The following is an 18140-nucleotide window of genomic DNA, read 5'->3' as shown; positions in this document are numbered from 1 at the left end:
TTCCCTACGCAACTTCATCTAAGGATGTAGAGTGAGTTTCCTGTAAACAGTATATATGTTATATTCCTTTTCTTTTAGCCGTGTAAAGACTGATCTTTTCTTATAATCTGCTAATCCGTTACAATTATAACTGGCTATACTTATTTCACCCCTTACCATAACTAGATACTATTCTCAGTCTAAATTTACCATAATTAGTGCTTGTAAAGTTACTGCCATAAGAGGTACTATGACAGTCAAACAGAGATTTCAAATTGCAGGAGAGTTAAAATGGTTATTCTATCAAACTTCAAATTATTAGAATAGTACACAACGCAGAACAGAACAACCAGGTTGAGGGTCAGTGGCCCAAGCCCGCGAACAGGAATATTCCAAGTTCAGACAGAAGGGGGGAGTCAGATCGCTATGATCGCCAGGAACTTTACTTTTGGCGTCTATTTTTAATTGTTGCGCTACTAGTGCTGCCTGTTGATGTTAAGTAGGCAGCTACAGTAGCTGAATGATATTAACGTCGTCGGGTTTTATTTCATTAAATGTATTTTATTTCATCTGGGTGCTTTCGTCACCTACTAACACCCTGGTACCACCCGTAGCTCCCGTTCTCCTCAGTCCGAGAAATCACAGAAAGGTATGTGTTGCAGATTACTCCTTTGTAGAATTCCATAATGTGAAAGAAATAAAACACCCCAAGGTTAATGCTGTAGATATTGTTATAAGGGAGTGAGAGACCATTGAAACATGTAACTTTCAGAGTTTTATTGTTGTTATTGATATAGTTTACAGAGTGCTAAAAAGTATTGCTGCTGCTAGCTAGCATGCTTTTCTGTGACGCAAACGGTTAGCTGAGCTGCCGACTGATGCTAGCATTGCATTATGAGATGTAGTTTTAGCCCTCTAAGGTCTGAATGGGAAAAAGGCGATTTCACATTGTAGCTTGTTTGTATTACAGTGTTTTTGTACATGACAGTATTAAAATAAAACTCAACAAAGCACCTAGCAATGTATTGGGGATGTGAGACAGGATATGTGTTTTACCTTTCTTCATGCTCCTGTGTAGAACAACTTGTCAGATGGTGCATTGGAGACTGATGTGTTCCTGTCCTGTCTTTTCATAATACTATTGCAGGTATGGTTCTATTGTCTAAGAATTAAGATGATACATTCTTTGTATTAAGGACTGGTTATTATTTTATACATTATGGCTTTATGTATGAATGTGATTGTGTGAGTCCGAGAAAACACAGAGAGAAAGAACAACTTGTCAGATGGTGCACTGGAGACTGATGTGTTCCTGTCCTGTCTTTTCACAATACTATTGCAGATCGACATTAAAGCCAAAACAACAGCCGTGGTGTCGCTCTTCATTTCTGGTTCTCCTGTGGTACATATAAAGACCGCTACAAAATGTCTGATGTTTAGAATTCAAGAAACAGGTTTTAGCAACATTTATTTGATTCCCTTGCCTGTTTGCCAATAACACAGATGTTAGACAATTGAGTCAAGATGTGTGTGTGTAGTAGATTTGAGTAGGTTGGTGTGTGTGATATTGGATGTGATTTAGTGAGTGTACAGTGGCAAGAAAAAGTGTGTGAACCCTTTGGAATTACCTGGATTTCTGTATAAATTGGTCATCAAATTTGATCTGATCTTCATCTAATTCACAACAATAGACAAACATATTATGCTTAAACTAGTAACACACAAATGATTGTATTTGTCTTGTCTATATTGGATACATCATTTAAACATTCACAGTGTAGGTTGGGGAAAGTATGTTAACACCTAGGCTAATGACCTCTCCAAAAGCTAATTGGAGTCAGGAGTCAGCTAACCTGGAGTCCAATCAATGAGACATGATTGGAGATGTTGGTTAGAGCTGCCTTGCCCTATAAAAAAAATCCTCACAAAATGTGAGTTTGCTATTCACAAGAAGCATTGCCTGATGTGAACCATGCCTCGAACAAAAAGAGATCTCAGACGATTAAGAATTGTTGACTTGCATAAAGCTGGAAAGGGTTACACAAGTATCTCTAAAAGCCTTGATGTTCATCCGTCCCCGGTAAGACAAATAGTCTATAAATGGAGAAAGTTCAGCACTGTTGCTACTCTCCCTAGGAGTGGCTGTCCTGCAAAGATGACTGCAAGAGCACAGCGCAGAATGCTCAACGAGGTTAAGAAGAATCTTAGAGTGTCAGCTAAAGACTTACAGAAATCTCTGGAACATGCTAACAGCTCTGTTGACGAGTCTACGATACTTAAAACACTAAACAAGAATGGTGTTAAATGGGAGGACACCACAGAAGAAGCCACTGCTGTACAAAAAAATACATTGCTGCACATCTGAAGTTTATAAAAGTACACCTGGATGTTCCACAGCACTACTGGCAAAATATTCTGTGGACAGATGAAACTACAGTTGAGTTGTTTGAAAAGAACACACAACACTATATGTGGAGAAAAAAGACACAGCACACCAACATCAAAACCTCATCCCCACTGTAAAGTATGGTGGAGGGAGCATCATGGTTTGGGGCTGCTTTGCTGCCTCAGGGCCTGGACAGCTTGCTATCAGACGGAAAAATGAATTCCCAAGTTAACCTCACTAGGGTATGTGGGACGGTAGCGTCCCACCTCGTCAACAGCCAGTGAAACTGCAGGGCGCCAAATTCAAAACAACAGAAATCCCATAATTAAAATTCCTCAAACATACAAGTATTTTACACCATTTTAAAGATACACTTGTTGTAAATCCAGCCACAGTGTCCGATTTCAAAAAGGCTTTACGACGCAAGCACACCAAACGATTATGTTAGGTCAGAGCTAAGTCACAGAAAAACACAGCCATTTTTCCAGCCAGAGAGGAGTCACAAAAAGCAGAAATAGAGATAGAATGAATCACTAACCTTTGATGATCTTCATCAGATGACACTCATAGGACTTCATGTTACACAATACATGTATGTTTTGTTCGGTAAAGTTCATATTTATATCCAAAAATCTGAGTTTACATTGGCGCGTTATGTTCAGTAGTTCCAAAACATCCGGTGATTTTGCAGAGAGCCACATCAATTTACAGAAATACTCATAATAAACATTGCTAAAAGATACAACTTATGCATGGAATTTTAGATCCACTTCTCCTTAATGCAACCGCTGTGTCAGATTTCAAAAAAGCTTTACGGAAAAAGCAAACCATGCAATAATCTGAGTACGGCGCTCAGACGACAAATCAAGCCAAACAGATATCCACCATGTTGGAGTCAACAGAAGTCAGAAATAGCATTATAAATATTCACTTACCTTTGATGATCTTCATCAGAATGCACTCCCAGGAATCCCAGTTCCACAATAAATGTTTGTTTTGTTCGGTAATGTCCATAATTTATGTCCAAATACCCCCTTGTGGTTCGCGCGTTCAGCACACAATCCAAACTCACGACGCGCATGCAAGTCCAGCGGAAAGTACGGACGAAAAGTCAAAAAAGTTATATTACAGTCCGTAGAAACATGTCAAACGAAGTATAGAATCAATCTTTAGGATATTTTTTTACATAATTCTTCAACAATGTTCCAACCGGAGAATTCCTTTGTCTGTAGAATTGCAATGGAACAGAGCTCGCGGCTCTCTGGCAGACCTCTGACTCATTCCCCTCTCATTCGCCCCACTTCACAGTAGAAGCATCAAACAAGGTTCTAAAGACTGTTGACATCTAGTGGAAGCCTTAGGAAGTGCAATATGACCCCATAGACACTGTGTATTCGATAGGCCAAGAGTTGAAAAACTACAAACCTCAGATTTCCCACTTCCTGGTTGGATTTTTTCTCAGGTTTTTGCCTGCCATATGAGTTCTGTTATACTCACAGACATCATTCAAACAGTTTTAGAAACTTCAGAGTGTTTTCAATCCAACTATACATATTTTGTTACGTTACACATTCTAGCTTTTATGGCTGAGTAGCAGGCAGTTTAATTTGGGCACGGTTTTCAGCCAAAATTACCAATATTGCCCCCTACCCTAGTGAAGTTAATCAAGACATTTTGCAGGAGAATGTTAGGCTCTGTCCACCAAATTCCTCCTGACCGTTGAGCTGGTCTGATCCGAAACTACAGAAAACATTTGGTTGAGGTTATTGCTGCCAAAGCAGGGTCAACCCGTTATTAAATCCAAGGGTTCACATACTTTTCCCACCCTGCACTGTGAATGTTTACACGGTGTGTTCAATAAAGACATGAAAACGTATAATTGTTTGTGTGTAGTTTAAGCAGACTTATGTCTATTGTGACCTAGATGAAGATCAGATCACATTTTTGACCAATTTATGCAGAAATCCAGGTATTTCCAAAGGGTTCACATACTTTTTCTTGCCACTGTATAGGATATCTGGGTAATTAGTAAGAGACTATAATGTGTGATGTCTAAATAAATAATAACCCAGCCAATTTGCATGGTTGTGTGTGTAACATGAAGCGAGTATAGCCTTAATATTCATGATGATAATTGTAATCCATATCTTATCACCATCATAGTTGCATAATAATTAAATGAAACATGTTCATGGAAAAACACATCCCAGCATTTCCATAGCAATTGAAAATTCACATGATTAAGAAAGAGACCTTGCATTGCAGTAGAGATGGCTTCACTACATTACAAATGTATTCCATACAATGTTTGTATTCCTCAACGTCCCTGTTCTGATATCTTCCCATTGCTTGTTGTAAACAAATAAACATGTAAACAAAGACATACAAACAAAAAAACAAAAATCATAGAAAAGTTTGACAGACAGAGAGAGAGGAGGGAGAGAAGAGGAAAAGAGTGAGAAGAGAGCCAGTGTGTGTGTGTCCGTATGTGTAAGTGAGTGTGTGTAAGTGAGTGTGTGTAAGTGAGTGTGTGTAATTGAGTGTGTGTAATTGAGTGTGTGTGTGCGCGTATCAACTTCATAGTGTTCAGATATTTTTTGGCCCCATTTTCTGACCATGGTGTTATGGAGTTGTTTTGGAAGAGCTGTCCGTCTATAAAGAGCTTGTCCACAATGAGAAAGGCACGCTTACCCCTCTCCCTCTGATGCCTCTGTACAGGATACAGCCTCTTGCGACATTCGTTTATCTCTCTGCGAAATTGGTAATTGAGACAGAATTTGGTCCCTTTAAGCTCTCTTCCCCTGCTATTGATCAGCTCCTTTTGTTGGTAGCGTTCAAATTTGGGTCTTGTCGCTCTGAGCTCCAAGTCTCTGCACTCGGTGGGAAGCCACCTCGTTTACAGTCTCTAGAGCAAGTTTCAAGGTTGATTGCATGAACTCTCTGATCGCCCCCTCTGGATTATTGGATCCGTCCTCAGGAATTCCAGACAATATTCGATTTTCCTGCATGCTTCGGGTTTGTATGTCTAGTAGCAACTCCCTCATCACTCTTGTTTTCCCTGAGAAGACAATCCAGATTGGAATTGAGGGTTTTTACCTTGGCTGTGAGTGCCTTCTCTCTTTGGAACGTGAGAATTTCACTCTGACTCAACTCCAAGCTCCCCCTCAACCCTGCTACCTCTTCACAAAACTTTAAGTGTTGCATGGATTCCAGCAAGAGCCCAAGCCTCTACTTCAACGGTAAGTAAATCGTTAGGTTAGAGTTCTTTTGTGAGGTAGCCGGATCTTCCCACGATGGAGTATGTTGTTCCTCCATAGCATAAAGCTGTTGGTACCTGTCGATTTCCCTCAGGATCTCCTTAGTATCCAGGTTGGCTCAGAACTTCAAGCAGTTGTTAAATGTTTTAACAATATGTCTTTCCTACAACGGGCGAAGACGTAACAGGCGTTTTCCAAAACTTGTGTTAGCTTTTCTGCCTCGTCTGAGTCGGTGCCGTTTGCAGAGTCGCTGATCCCAGTCGCTGTGTAAGTAGCCTTGCATGAGCCTTGGTTTGTGCGAGCTGGAACAGCTCATAGGCTCCTGCGCCTATCTCCTGTTTCTGTAGCGAGGCAGCTTGATGTACAAGCACACCCCCTGGACAGGACGCTAGTCTATCGCAGGGCCTTACCCGCTAATCTCGCTCTTTAATGCTGAGTGGCCTATGAAGTCTTTAAAAAAGAAATGGCTCCCCATTTCCATGATCTGATTTTGCCTATAGCATACTTTGAAGCAAGGTAAGACACGCCTCCAGCTTCCATCTGTAAAGTGGTGGTGACACGCTGATAGACTGTTGCCCCCACTTGAATGGTGAATGGGAGGCGCGCTTCAATTACCAGTTGAGAAATAAAATAGTAACTATTTTTTTCATCATGCACCAAAACTATTTAACACGCAATTGCATTTAGAATGGAGTAAAACACGTTCATTGCAGAACCAAAGGCAATCAGCTGAGGAGCTGCTGGAAATATCTCGCTCAAAATAGGGTCTGTATGCTGTGCACGTGTGATAGTTGTGTTGGATAAATAAGATACATGATGACTAACAAAAACACAGGCCAATTTAATTCCACTAAATAATGCAAATTAACCTGTAGCCCGATAAGCATGACAGTCAAATATATTTATATTGACTGGTATTTCCAGCAATGAATAAGCCGGCAATTGACGGATAACGGAAACCCTGGTGTGTGTGTGTACTGGGGTGTGTGTACTAACCAGTTGGAACTCCCTGCGTCTGTCGTAGGCGTGTTGTATTCCGCTGTCGGCCCACAGGACCTGGATGGAGGGCAGGTACTTGAGAAACACGCTTGTCTCCACCTGGCCGTTCGCCATCATCGCAGACCGTGTGTCGAAAGACATCACATTGTCTCCGTGCACCTGGTTGTCAGGGGAACCCCAGGGGATGTGAAGCTTTTCCCGTGCGTCCACCAACACACGCACACCTGAAGAGGACAGATAGAGTTGATAGTTAACAACAACGACCATACACAGAAACTCTCTGATGGGGGTCGATGATATTTTGTTACGTTACAGCCTTTTTCTAAAATGGATAAAAAATATATTTCCCCCCTCAGTCTACACACAATAACAAAAACAGGTTTTTAGAAATGTTTGCAAATTTATCAAGGATCTCTCTGAACTTCGCTCTGTTCATCTTTCCCCTCGATCCTGACTAGTCTCCCAGTCCCTGCGACTGAAAAACATCCCCACAGCATGATACTGCCACCACCATGCTGCAACGTAGGGATGGTTCCAGGTTTCTTCCAGACGTGACGCTTGGCATTCAGACCATCGGGTTCTTGGTCACCTCCCTTACCAAGGCCCTTCTCCCCCGATTGCTCAGTTTGGCAAGGCGGCCAGCTCTAGGAAGAGTCTTGGTGGTTCCAAACTTCTTCCATTTAGGAATGATGGAGGCCACTGTGTTCTTGGGGACCTTCAATGCTGCAGACATTTTTTGGTACCCTTTCCTAGATCTGTGCCTCGACACAATTGTGTCTCGGAGTTCTCGGACTTCATGGCTAGGTTTTTGCTTGAATAATAAAAAAAGTAATAAAAAAAGGGCAAATGTTGGACAATCCAAGTGTGGAAAGCTCTTAGAGACTTACCCAGAAAGACTCACAGCTGTAATCACTGCCAAAAGGTGCATTTACAAAGTATTGACTCAGGGGTGTAAATACTTATGTAAATGAGATATCTCTGTATTTAAATGTAAAAACAAATTGCAAACATTTCCAAAAAACATGTTTTCACTTTGTCATTATGGGGTATTGTGTGTAGATCAGTAAGGAAATTCAGGCTGTAACTCAATAAAATGTGGAATAAGTCCTGACCAGCTGTCTGGGACAGTGATGTTTCTACGTGCCAATACTTGATATGTTTTAGAGGTCGACCGATTAATTGGAATGGCCGATTAATTAGGGCCGATTTCAAGTTTTCATAACAATCGGAAATCGGTAGTTTTGGATGCCGATTTTGCAGTTTTTTTTGGTAATGTTGTAAAAAAAAAAATACACCTTTATTTAACTAGGCAAGTCAGTTAAGAACACATTCTTATTTTCAATGACGGCCTAGGAACGGTTGGTTAACTGCCTTGTTCAGGGGCAGAACGACAGATTTTTACCTTGTCAGCTCAGGGATTCAATCTTGCAACCTTACGGATAACTAGTCCAACGCTCTAACCACCTGCCTCACGAGAAGCCAAGGTAAGATGCTAGCTAGCATTAAACTTATCTTATAAAAAACAATCAATCAATCAATCATAATCACTAGTTATAACTACATATGGTTGATGATATTACTAGTTTATCTAGCGTGTCCTGCGTTGCATATAATCGATGCGGTGGCATTCGCGAAAAAGGACTGTCGTTGCTCCAACGTGTACCTGACCATAAACATCAATGCCTTTCTTAAAATCAATACACAGAAGTATATATTTTTAAACCTGCATATTTAGCTAAAAGAAATCCAGGTTAGCATGCAATATTAACCAGGTGAAATTGTGTCACTTCTCTTGCGTTCATTGCACGCAGAGTCAGGGTTTATGCAACAGTTTGGGCCGCCTGGCTCATTGCGAACTAATTTGCCAGAATTTTATGTAATTATGACATAACATTGAAGGTTGTGCAATGTAACAGGAATATTTAGACTGATGGATGCCACCCGTTAGATAAAATACGGAACGGTTCCGTATTTCACTGAAAGAATAAATGTTTTGTTTTCGAGATGATAGTTTCCGGATTCGACCATATTAATGACCTAAGGCTCGTATTTCTGTGTTATTAAGTTATAATTAAGTCTATGATTTGATAGAGCAGTCTGACTGAGCGATGGTGGGCACCAGCAGGCTCGTAAGCATTCATTCAAACAGCACTTTCATGCGTTTTGCCAGCAGCTCTGCTGTTTATGAATTCAAGGCTATCAACTCCAGAGATTAGGCTGGTGTAACCGATGTGAAATGGCTAGCTAGTTAGCGGGGTACACGCTAATAGCGTTTCAAACGTCACTCGCTCTGAGACTTGGAGTAGTTGTTCCCCTTGCTCTGCATGGGTAACGCTGCTTCGAGGGTGGCTGTTGTCGATGTGTTCCTGGTTCGAGCCCAGTGAGGAGCGAGGAGAGGGACGGAAGCTATACTGTTACACTGGCAATACTAAAGTGCCTATAAGAACATCCAATAGTCAAAGGTATATGAAATACAAATGGTAGAGAGAAATAGTCCTATAATTCCTATAATAACTACAACCTAAAACTTCTTACCTGGGAATATTGAAGACTCATGTTAAAAGGAACCACCAGCTTTCATATGTTCTCATGTTCTGAGCAAGGAACTTAAACGTTAGCTTTCTTACATGGCACATATTGCACTTTTACTTTCTTCTCCAACACTTTGTTTTTGCATTATTTAAACCAAATTGAACATATTATTTCATTATTTATTTGAGGCTAAATTGATTTTATTGATGTATTATATTAAGTTAAAATAAGTGTTCATTCAGTATTGTTGTAATTGTCATTATTACAAATACATTTAAAAAAATCGGCCGATTAATCGGTATCTGCTTTTTTTGTCCTCCAATAATCGGTATCGGCGTTGGAAAATCATAATTGGTCGACCTCTAATATGTTTATCAAGTTCAGACTCCATGTTATCAGATAAGTTACAGGACTGCTTTGCTAGCACAGACTGGAACAAGTTCCGGGATTCTTCCGATGGCATTGAGGAGTACACCACGTCAGTCACTGGCTTCATCAATAAGTGCATCGATGACGTCGTCCCCACAGTGACTGTACATACATACCCCAACCAGAAACCATGGATTACAGGCAACATCCGCAATGAGCTATAGGGTAGAGCTACTGCTTTCAAGGAGCGGAACTATAACCTGGAAGCTTATAAGAAATCCCGCTATACCCTCCGACGAACCATCAAACAGGCAAAGCATCAATACAGGACTAAGATCGAATCGTACTACACCGGCTCTGAAGCTCGTCGGATGTGGCAGGGCTTACAAACTATTACAGACTACAAAGGTAAGCACAGCTGCGAGCTGCTCAGTGACACAAACCTACCAGATGAGCTAAATTACTTCTATGCTCGCTTTGAGGCAAGTAACACTGAAACATGCATGAGAGCACCAGCTGTTCCGGACGACTGTGTGATCACGCTCTCAGTAGCCGATGCGAGTAAGACCTTTAAACAGGTCAACATTCACAAGGCCGCAGGGCCAGACAGATTACCAGGACGTGTACTCCGAGCATGCGCTGACCAACTGGCAAGTGTCTTCACTGACCTTTTCAATCTCTCCCTGTCTGAGTCTGTAATACCAATGTTTCAAGCAGACCACCATAGTCCCTGTGCCCAAGAACACTAAGGTAACCTTATCCCAGAAACCCTAGAACCACTCCAATTTGCATACCACCCTAACAGATCCACAGATGATGCAATCTCTATTGCACTCCACACTGCCCTTTCCCACCTGGACAAAAGGAACACCTATGTGAGAATGCTGTTCATTGACTACAGCTCAGCGTCCAACACTATAGTGCCCTGAAAGCTCATCACTAAGCTAAGGACCCTGGGACTAAACACCATGCCTCTGCAACTGGGTCCTGGACTTCCTGACGGGCTGCCCCAAGGTGGTAAGGGTAGGGAACAACACAGCCGCCACACTAATCCTCAACACGGGGCCCCTCAGGGGTGCATGCTCAGTCCCCTCCTTTACTCCCTGTTCACTCACTCCAACACCATCATCAAGTTTGCTGCTGACAACAGTGGTAATACGCCTGATCACCAACCACGATGAGACAGCCTATAGGGAGGTCAGAGACCTGGCCGTGTGGTGCCAGGACAACAACCTCTCCCTCAACGTGATCAAGAAAAAGGAGATGATTGTGGACTACAGGAAAAGGAGGACCAAGCACGCCCCCATTCTCATCGACAGGGCTGTAGTGGAGCAGGTTGAGAGCGTCAAGTTCCTTGGTGTCCACGTCACCAACAAACTAACATGGTCCAAACACACCAAGACAGTCGTGAAGAGGACACGACAAAGCCTATTCCCCCTCAGGAGACCGAAAAGATTTGGCATGGGTCCTGAGATCCTCAAAAGGTTCTACAGCCGCACCATTGAGATCCTCCTGACTGGTTGCATCACTGCCTGGTATGGCAACTGCTCGGCCTCCAACTGCAAGGCACTACAGAGGGTAGTGCGTACTGCCCAGTACTTCACTAGGGCCAAGCTTCCTGCCATCTAGGACCTCTACACCAGGCAGTGTCAGAGGAAGGCCCTAAAAATTGTCAAAGACTCCAGCCAACGTAGTCATTGACTGTTCTCTCTACTACCGCACGGCAAGCGGTACCGGAGCGCCAAGTCTAGGTCCAAAAGGCGTAACAGCTTCTACCTCCAAGCCATAAGACCCCTGAACAGCTAATCAAAGGGAAACCCAGACCCCTCTTTAGCACTGCTGCCTCTCTCTGTTTATAATCTATGCATAGTCACTTTGACTCTACCTACATGTACATATTACCTCAACTAACAGGTGCCCCCGCACATTGACTCTGTACCAGTACCCCCTCTATATAGCCTCGCTTATTTCACTACTGCTGTTTAATTATTTGTTACTTTTCTTTTCTATTTTTTTTTTTTTTTTTTTACTTAACACTTATTTTTAATTTTTTAAATTAAAACTTCATAAAGCATTGTTGGTTAAGGGCTTGTAAATAAGCATTTCACTGTAAGGTCTACCTGTTGATTCGGCGCATGTGACAAATAAAATTTGATTTGAAAACCTGCTGTTCCTCTGCTACTCTATCAAGCTCAGACTTCATGTCATCAGATAAGACCTTGTGTTCCTCTGCTACTGTCATCGCCTCTATCAAGCTCAGACTCCATGTCATCAGATAAGACCTTGTGTTCCTCTGCTACTCTGTCACCGCCTCTCTTTCAAACAGGTACATGTTTGTTTTCTGTACCTCTTCAGTGTCATTCAGTCTATTTGTTCATCCCTTGCTGCTGCTCCAATGGACTTCTTCCCTTCCTTCGCTGCTCTTTCAAGAACCTCAAGGGGGATAGACCCCTGCTTGTTTTACGTTTGTATACACAGGGCATGATGATGCCTGCTCTGTAACAATAAAAATTCACATATGCATTAAAGTGCAAAAATACTATGTATACATTTCAAAATAAAATAAAACTATTGCACTGACTATGCACACACACTGGCCTCTACCCACACACACAGTACATACCTTGCCACCACAACAGACGCATACACTTTTTTGCACCAAATCTCCCGCATTGACTATGCACACACACACCGGACTCGCACACTTACACCAACACACACGCATACTGACTACACACACACTCACATATGCTTCTGTTAGTCTATTATCAATCCTGTTGCCTAGTCACGTTAACTCTACCTATATGTACATAGCTTCCTCAATTACCTCGTAACGCTGTTAATCCCTGTATATAGACATGTTATTTTATTAGTTATTGTTATTCACTGTGTATTTATTCCTTGTGTCACTATTTCTATTTAATTTCTCTACATTGTTGTAAAAGGACCTGTAAGTAAGCATTTCACTGCTAGTCTACACCTGTTGAAATGCCATGTTTACCCCAAGGAAAACATTTTGACTATATTAACCGACACAGCTACAAAGATGGACTTTCATGCTAGGTTTGGGATGTCATTGCAGCTTATAGAGACCCCAACTGATGAATAAAACAAATCTTTAAAAAAACGATCTACTTTGGTTTAGATAAAAGCATAATGATTTCTATAAACACAATAAATTCATTTGACTGACTTTGTGAAAAATAGTTATTTGGACCTAACTTGCGTACCAACTTTTCCATGTGGTTTCTTCCTTTACAGACTCCTTGAAATGATGACCTCTTCCAAAATATTTGGTTACATGATTAATTTTGTTTAAAAAAAATGGTTGTTTGGATCCTCATTGGACGAGCAGCATTCCGAGCCGTTCTGTATTGGCCGTCAGAAACACACTTATGCCCGCTAACAGTTCTATCAGAATATCATGTTCATGTTGCTGACCCAATCATCTGTTGTATTGATCTTAACTCGCACATTATTTCACCTCTTTTCCAGCCTAGCATTTGGTTTGGTACAGCGGAGCTTAATATACGCCTTGCTGTCTGCCTACACTTACTCTCTGCTACCATTTCTGTCAAGCCGTCTACACATACAGTTTGATGCATACGTTTGATAAATCCAAGGTATGCACCACACAGAACACACTGAAACTGCCTCTGCAAACCAATGCTGCAAGGCAAATGTAGCATTCCAATGCCTCGCGTGCCTTACGCCTCGATCACACCTACAGCATCGTACCGTTTTGGTACACCAGAAGTACGTAGCATGGAATGGAACGTACTTCTGGTGTACCAAAACGGTACGATGCTGTAGGTGTGATCGAGGCGTAAGGCACGCGAGGCAGTGCTGCATCACGAATACTGTCGCAGGTAAACGGGTTGACAACGCCTTTTACCTGTGACTGTATTCATGATACAGCACGGCCTTGAGTGCCTTACTGCTTGAGTGCCGTACTGCTTAAGTATGGTTTCCTAGAAACAAGGGGTGGCTCAACTTACCTCTCGTGCTGATATATTGGCTCGTTGAACCATGTCGCGAGCCGTAGTTTAAAAACTCAGTGGACAGTACCAGTCGGTATTGAACCATGTCGCATACCGTAGCTTAAAAACCAGTTGGTATTAAATACACTGAACAAAAATAAACATGGAAATTGTTGGTCCCATTTATCATGAGCTGAAATAAAATATCCTAGAAATGTTCCATACACACAAAAATATTTTCCTCTTAGATTTTGTGCCCACATTTGTTTACATCCCTGCTAGTGAGCATTTCTCCTTAGCCAAGATAATCTATCCACCTGACAGGTGTGGCAAATAAAGATAAAATAGCATGATCATTATACAGGTGCACTTTGGGCTGGGGACAATAAATAACAGTTTTGTCACAAAACAATGCCACAGATGTCTCAAGTTTTGAGGGAGCGTGTAATTGACATGCTGACTGCAGGAACGTCCACCAGAGCTGTTGCCAGAGAACTGAATGTTAATTTCTCTACCATAAGCTGCCTCCAACATCGTTTTAGAGAATTTGGCAGTACGTCCGACCGGCCTCAAAACCGTGGGTGGGCCTGGCTGCCAAGTGGGTGGGCCTATGCCCGCCAAGGCACATCCATGGCTGTCCCCTGCCCAGTCACGTGAAATCCATAACTTATGGACCAATTAAATTTAAATTGACTGATTAACTTATATGAACTGTAACTCACAAAAATATTTGTAAATGTTGCATTCATATTTTTGTTCAGTATTTGTATTGATTAGGGATCCCCATTAGGTGTTGCCATTATTAATATTATTATTTATTTATTTATTTATTATTATTATTATTTATTTTTTTACATACGTTTTCTGACCCTTTGCTACGAGACTCGAAATTGAGCTCAGGTGCATCCTGTTTTCTTTGATCATCCTTGAGATGTTTCTACAACTAGATTGGAGTTCACCTGTGGTAAATTCAATTGATTGGACATGATTTGAAAAGGCACACACCTGTCTATATAAAGTCCCACAGTTGACAGTGCATGTCAGAGCAAAAACCAAGCCATGAGGTCGAAGGAATTGTCCGGAGAGCTCAGAGACAGGTTGTGTCAAGGCACAGATCTGGGGAAGGGTGTCAAAACATGTATGTAACATTGATGGTCCCCAAGAACACAGTGGCCTCCATGCTTAAATGGAAGAAGTTCGTAACCACCAAGACACTTCCTAGACCTGGCTGTCTGGCCAAACTGAGCAATTGGGGTAGAAGGGCCTTGGTAAGGGAGGTGATCAAGAACCCGATGGTCACTGTGAAAGAGCTCTAGAGCTCCTCTGTGGAGATGGGAGAACCTTTCAGAAGGAAAATCATCTCTGCAGCACTCCACCAATCAGGCCTTTATGGTAGTGGCCAGATGAAAGCCACTCCTCAGTAAAAAAGGAACATGTCTGCCCACTTGGAGTTTGCCAAAAGGCACCTTACGGACTCGGACCATGAGAAACACGATTCTATGGTCTGATGATACCAAGATGGAACTCTTTTGGCTGAATACCAAGCGTCACGTCTAGAAGAAACCAGGCACCGCTCATAACTTGGCCAATACCCAGTGGTGTAAAGTACTTAAGTAGTACTTTAAAGTATTTTTTACTTAAATAGTTTTTTGGGGTCTCTCTGTACTTTACTATTTATATGTTTGACAACTTTCACTTTACTAGATTCCTAAAACAAATTATGTACTTTTTACTCCATACATTTTCCTGACATCCAAAATTACTTGTTATATTTTGAATGGTTAGCAGGACAAGAAAATGGTCCAATTCGCACATGTATCAAGAGAACTTCCCTGGTCATCCCTACTGAGTCTGATCTGACTGACTCCCTAAACACAAATGCTTTGTTTTTAAATGATGTCCGAGTGTTGGAGTGTGACCCTGGCTATCCGTAAAAAAGAAAAACAAGAAAATTGTGCTGTCTGGTTTATTTAATAAGGATGTTTTTATTATTCGTACTTTTACTTTTGATACTTAAGTATATTTAAAACGAATTACTTTTACTCAAGTAGTATTTTACTGGGTGACTCACTTTTACTTGAGTCATTTTCTATTAAAGGTATCTTTACTTTTATTCAAGTATGAAAATTTAGTACTTTTCCCACCACTGGCAATACCATCCCTACGGTGAAGAATGGTGGAGGAAGCATCATGCTGAGGGGATCTTTTTCAGTGGCAGGGACTGGGAGACTAATCAGGAGCGAGGGAAAGATGAACGGAGCAAAGTACAGAGAGATCCTTGACGAAAACCTGCTCCAGAGCACTAAGAACCTCAGACTGGGGCGAAGGTTCACCTTCCAACAGGACAACGACCCTAAGCACACAACCAGGACAACGCAGTTATTTCTGTAGAATTAAGTGGCTTTGGGACAAGTCTCTGAATGTTCTTGAGTGGCCCAGCCTGAGTCCGGACTTGAACCCGATTGAACTGCAGAGAAGAATACTCCCCAAATACAGGTGTGCCAAGGTTGTAGCATCATACCAAGTAAAACTCAAGGCTGTAATCGGTGCCAAAGGTGCTTCAACAAAGTTCTGAGGAAAGGGTCTGAATACTTATGTAAATGTGATATTTCCGAATGTTTTTATTTATTATAAATTAGTTAGTTCATACTTTACTAATTCTGTCAACACATTTAAATTAATAGAGGACACGCTGTTTGGGAATTGTGGGGAACGCTGTTTGGGAATTGTGCGTCCCCCACAGATGGTGGTATCAGAGCCGCTTAGCTAGGTCACAATGGGAAGCCAAAATCAGTCTCTCCAGGATTCCACGATCGCATAATTCAATGCAAAAATCAACAAATCAGTGCATATTATGCGAGAGCTCGCAATTTTGACGAATCCCGTACTTTTAGCGCATTAATCAAAAGCGGGTTAGTAATTTTGACCAACTACTGCACTGTTACCGTGGAAAATGGCCCAATCCAACCACGGCAACAACGTTTTTCCCCCTGGCATGTCAGCGTATTCACGTGCAAAGATGGCTGACAGGCAGTACACAGAACAGAAGTCAATCTCATTTGCCAACAGAAATAACAGCTAAAGAGCGTGCAAAACAATTTCCAAATGTTTTACATGAAATTGGGGAGAAATTGGTTTGCACTCCGTGCAACATTGTGCTGGAACACAAGAGAAAGTCGAAAATCAACAGTCACTTGGAATCAGCAAAGCACATGAGAATGTCAGAACAGATCGCACAGCAGCGGCAGATCACCATGACTGAAGTGGTAGCAGGGAAGACTGTGACAAGCGCTGAAAGAATCAAGGTGAGCGGCGTAATACTCAAACTTTTACTCCGCTAACCTTGGCTTTAGTAGGGTGGTCGGCACTCTGCTTTCCCCAGTCTGTCTATGGAGAGCGCTGCTCAAAGCACAGAGAAATTTGTCAGCTTTTCCATTTTAAAATATCTGTAAAACGTACTGTACCACAACCAATGACTCCGCAGTGGAGCAATTGATATGGAGGAGGATAGAGAGGATGAAATGGAGGATGACATTGAGATATAGGCCTAGATGAGCTAGGCCCTCAGTCACCCCCCCACCTCTTATGTTCAGAAAAAGAGCTGTGTTTGTTCAAAAAAAGAAACATCCGAAAAGATAAATTTGTCTCTAATTGTTTTCATGGAAGATGAACTATAGATATTATATGTCTTAATTGCAGATTGGACCCCAGGTGTTTCTTTTGTCCTAGTTTAATATTTTATACTATTTACAGATTAAAGGGGCATGCGTTTTTTAAAAATATATATATGTTGGAAATCTGAGCTAGCTTCCACACCTTTTTTGTTCAGAAAAATTGCTGTTCAGGAAAATAAACAAAATTGAGCACTTCAAATGTTTATAATTGTTTTTGTATTATGTATTCTGCTTAAAATCGTCCTAAAACTGAGCACATATGACTTTATTGCTTTATATGAAATGAACGTGAAAAAAACACATCGCAAAATGTATCGAAGAATTTCAAAGAAATGCTGCTGAAAAAAAATCAAGCATTTTTTCCCGCATAAATATATATATTTTTTTAAATCACAAAATCCTGGAGGGACTGCAAAATATTGTGTCTCAGTCAGCGTCTTTGGACCATGATTTACGCTTAAAGCCAAAGGGCTCTTCTCGCAGGCTGTATTTCCCTATGTGGGAGCATTCCGAACCGTGGGTCGGGATTTTTGACAGCTTTTCGGCATGTTTTGTTATTTCTGTAGAATTAAATATTGATGACTAAGTAGGCTTTTTATTTTATTTATGTTTTACAAATGGGGGTCAATGTGGAATACCGTTTGTTTTCCCCAATTTGTGGGCGTGGTCGAGGGGAATTTCTTCTTATGACATGAATACCGACATATACTGGAGTATAGTGGTAAAACAATGATGTCATCTGAATTCAGACATCTTTATGCGGCTTCGACACTGAAGAGTTGACAGCAGGAAGTAGGTTAACACTTTCTAAAAGAGGCGTCCTAATGACCTTTTCACATCACAGTGTGCATCAGATTTAACTAGTTATAACATAAAATGGCGCTTTTACATTAAAAGCTGAGACACTCTCATACTAGCCGACAACAGTCATAAACACTGGCGTTCATCCACTAAACGGTGAATG

General features: G+C 41.4%; 1 protein-coding gene across 1 annotated transcript in view; it reads right to left on the bottom strand.

Annotated features, from left to right (window-relative positions):
• LOC139570050 (guanine nucleotide-binding protein subunit alpha-13-like) overlaps positions 1 to 18140 on the bottom strand; it is a 39098-nt gene that overhangs the window by 20430 nt on the left and 528 nt on the right. Inside the window, exon 2 of the mRNA XM_071391516.1 lies at positions 6619 to 6845. Within this exon, the coding sequence (XP_071247617.1) occupies positions 6619 to 6845 (227 nt within the window). The remainder of the gene's footprint in view (positions 1 to 6618; positions 6846 to 18140) is intronic.

This window comes from Salvelinus alpinus, chromosome 3 (genome assembly GCF_045679555.1).
Source record: "Salvelinus alpinus chromosome 3, SLU_Salpinus.1, whole genome shotgun sequence".
Taxonomy (NCBI): domain Eukaryota; kingdom Metazoa; phylum Chordata; class Actinopteri; order Salmoniformes; family Salmonidae; genus Salvelinus; species Salvelinus alpinus.
This window is presented reverse-complemented; position numbering and strand designations above follow the sequence as displayed.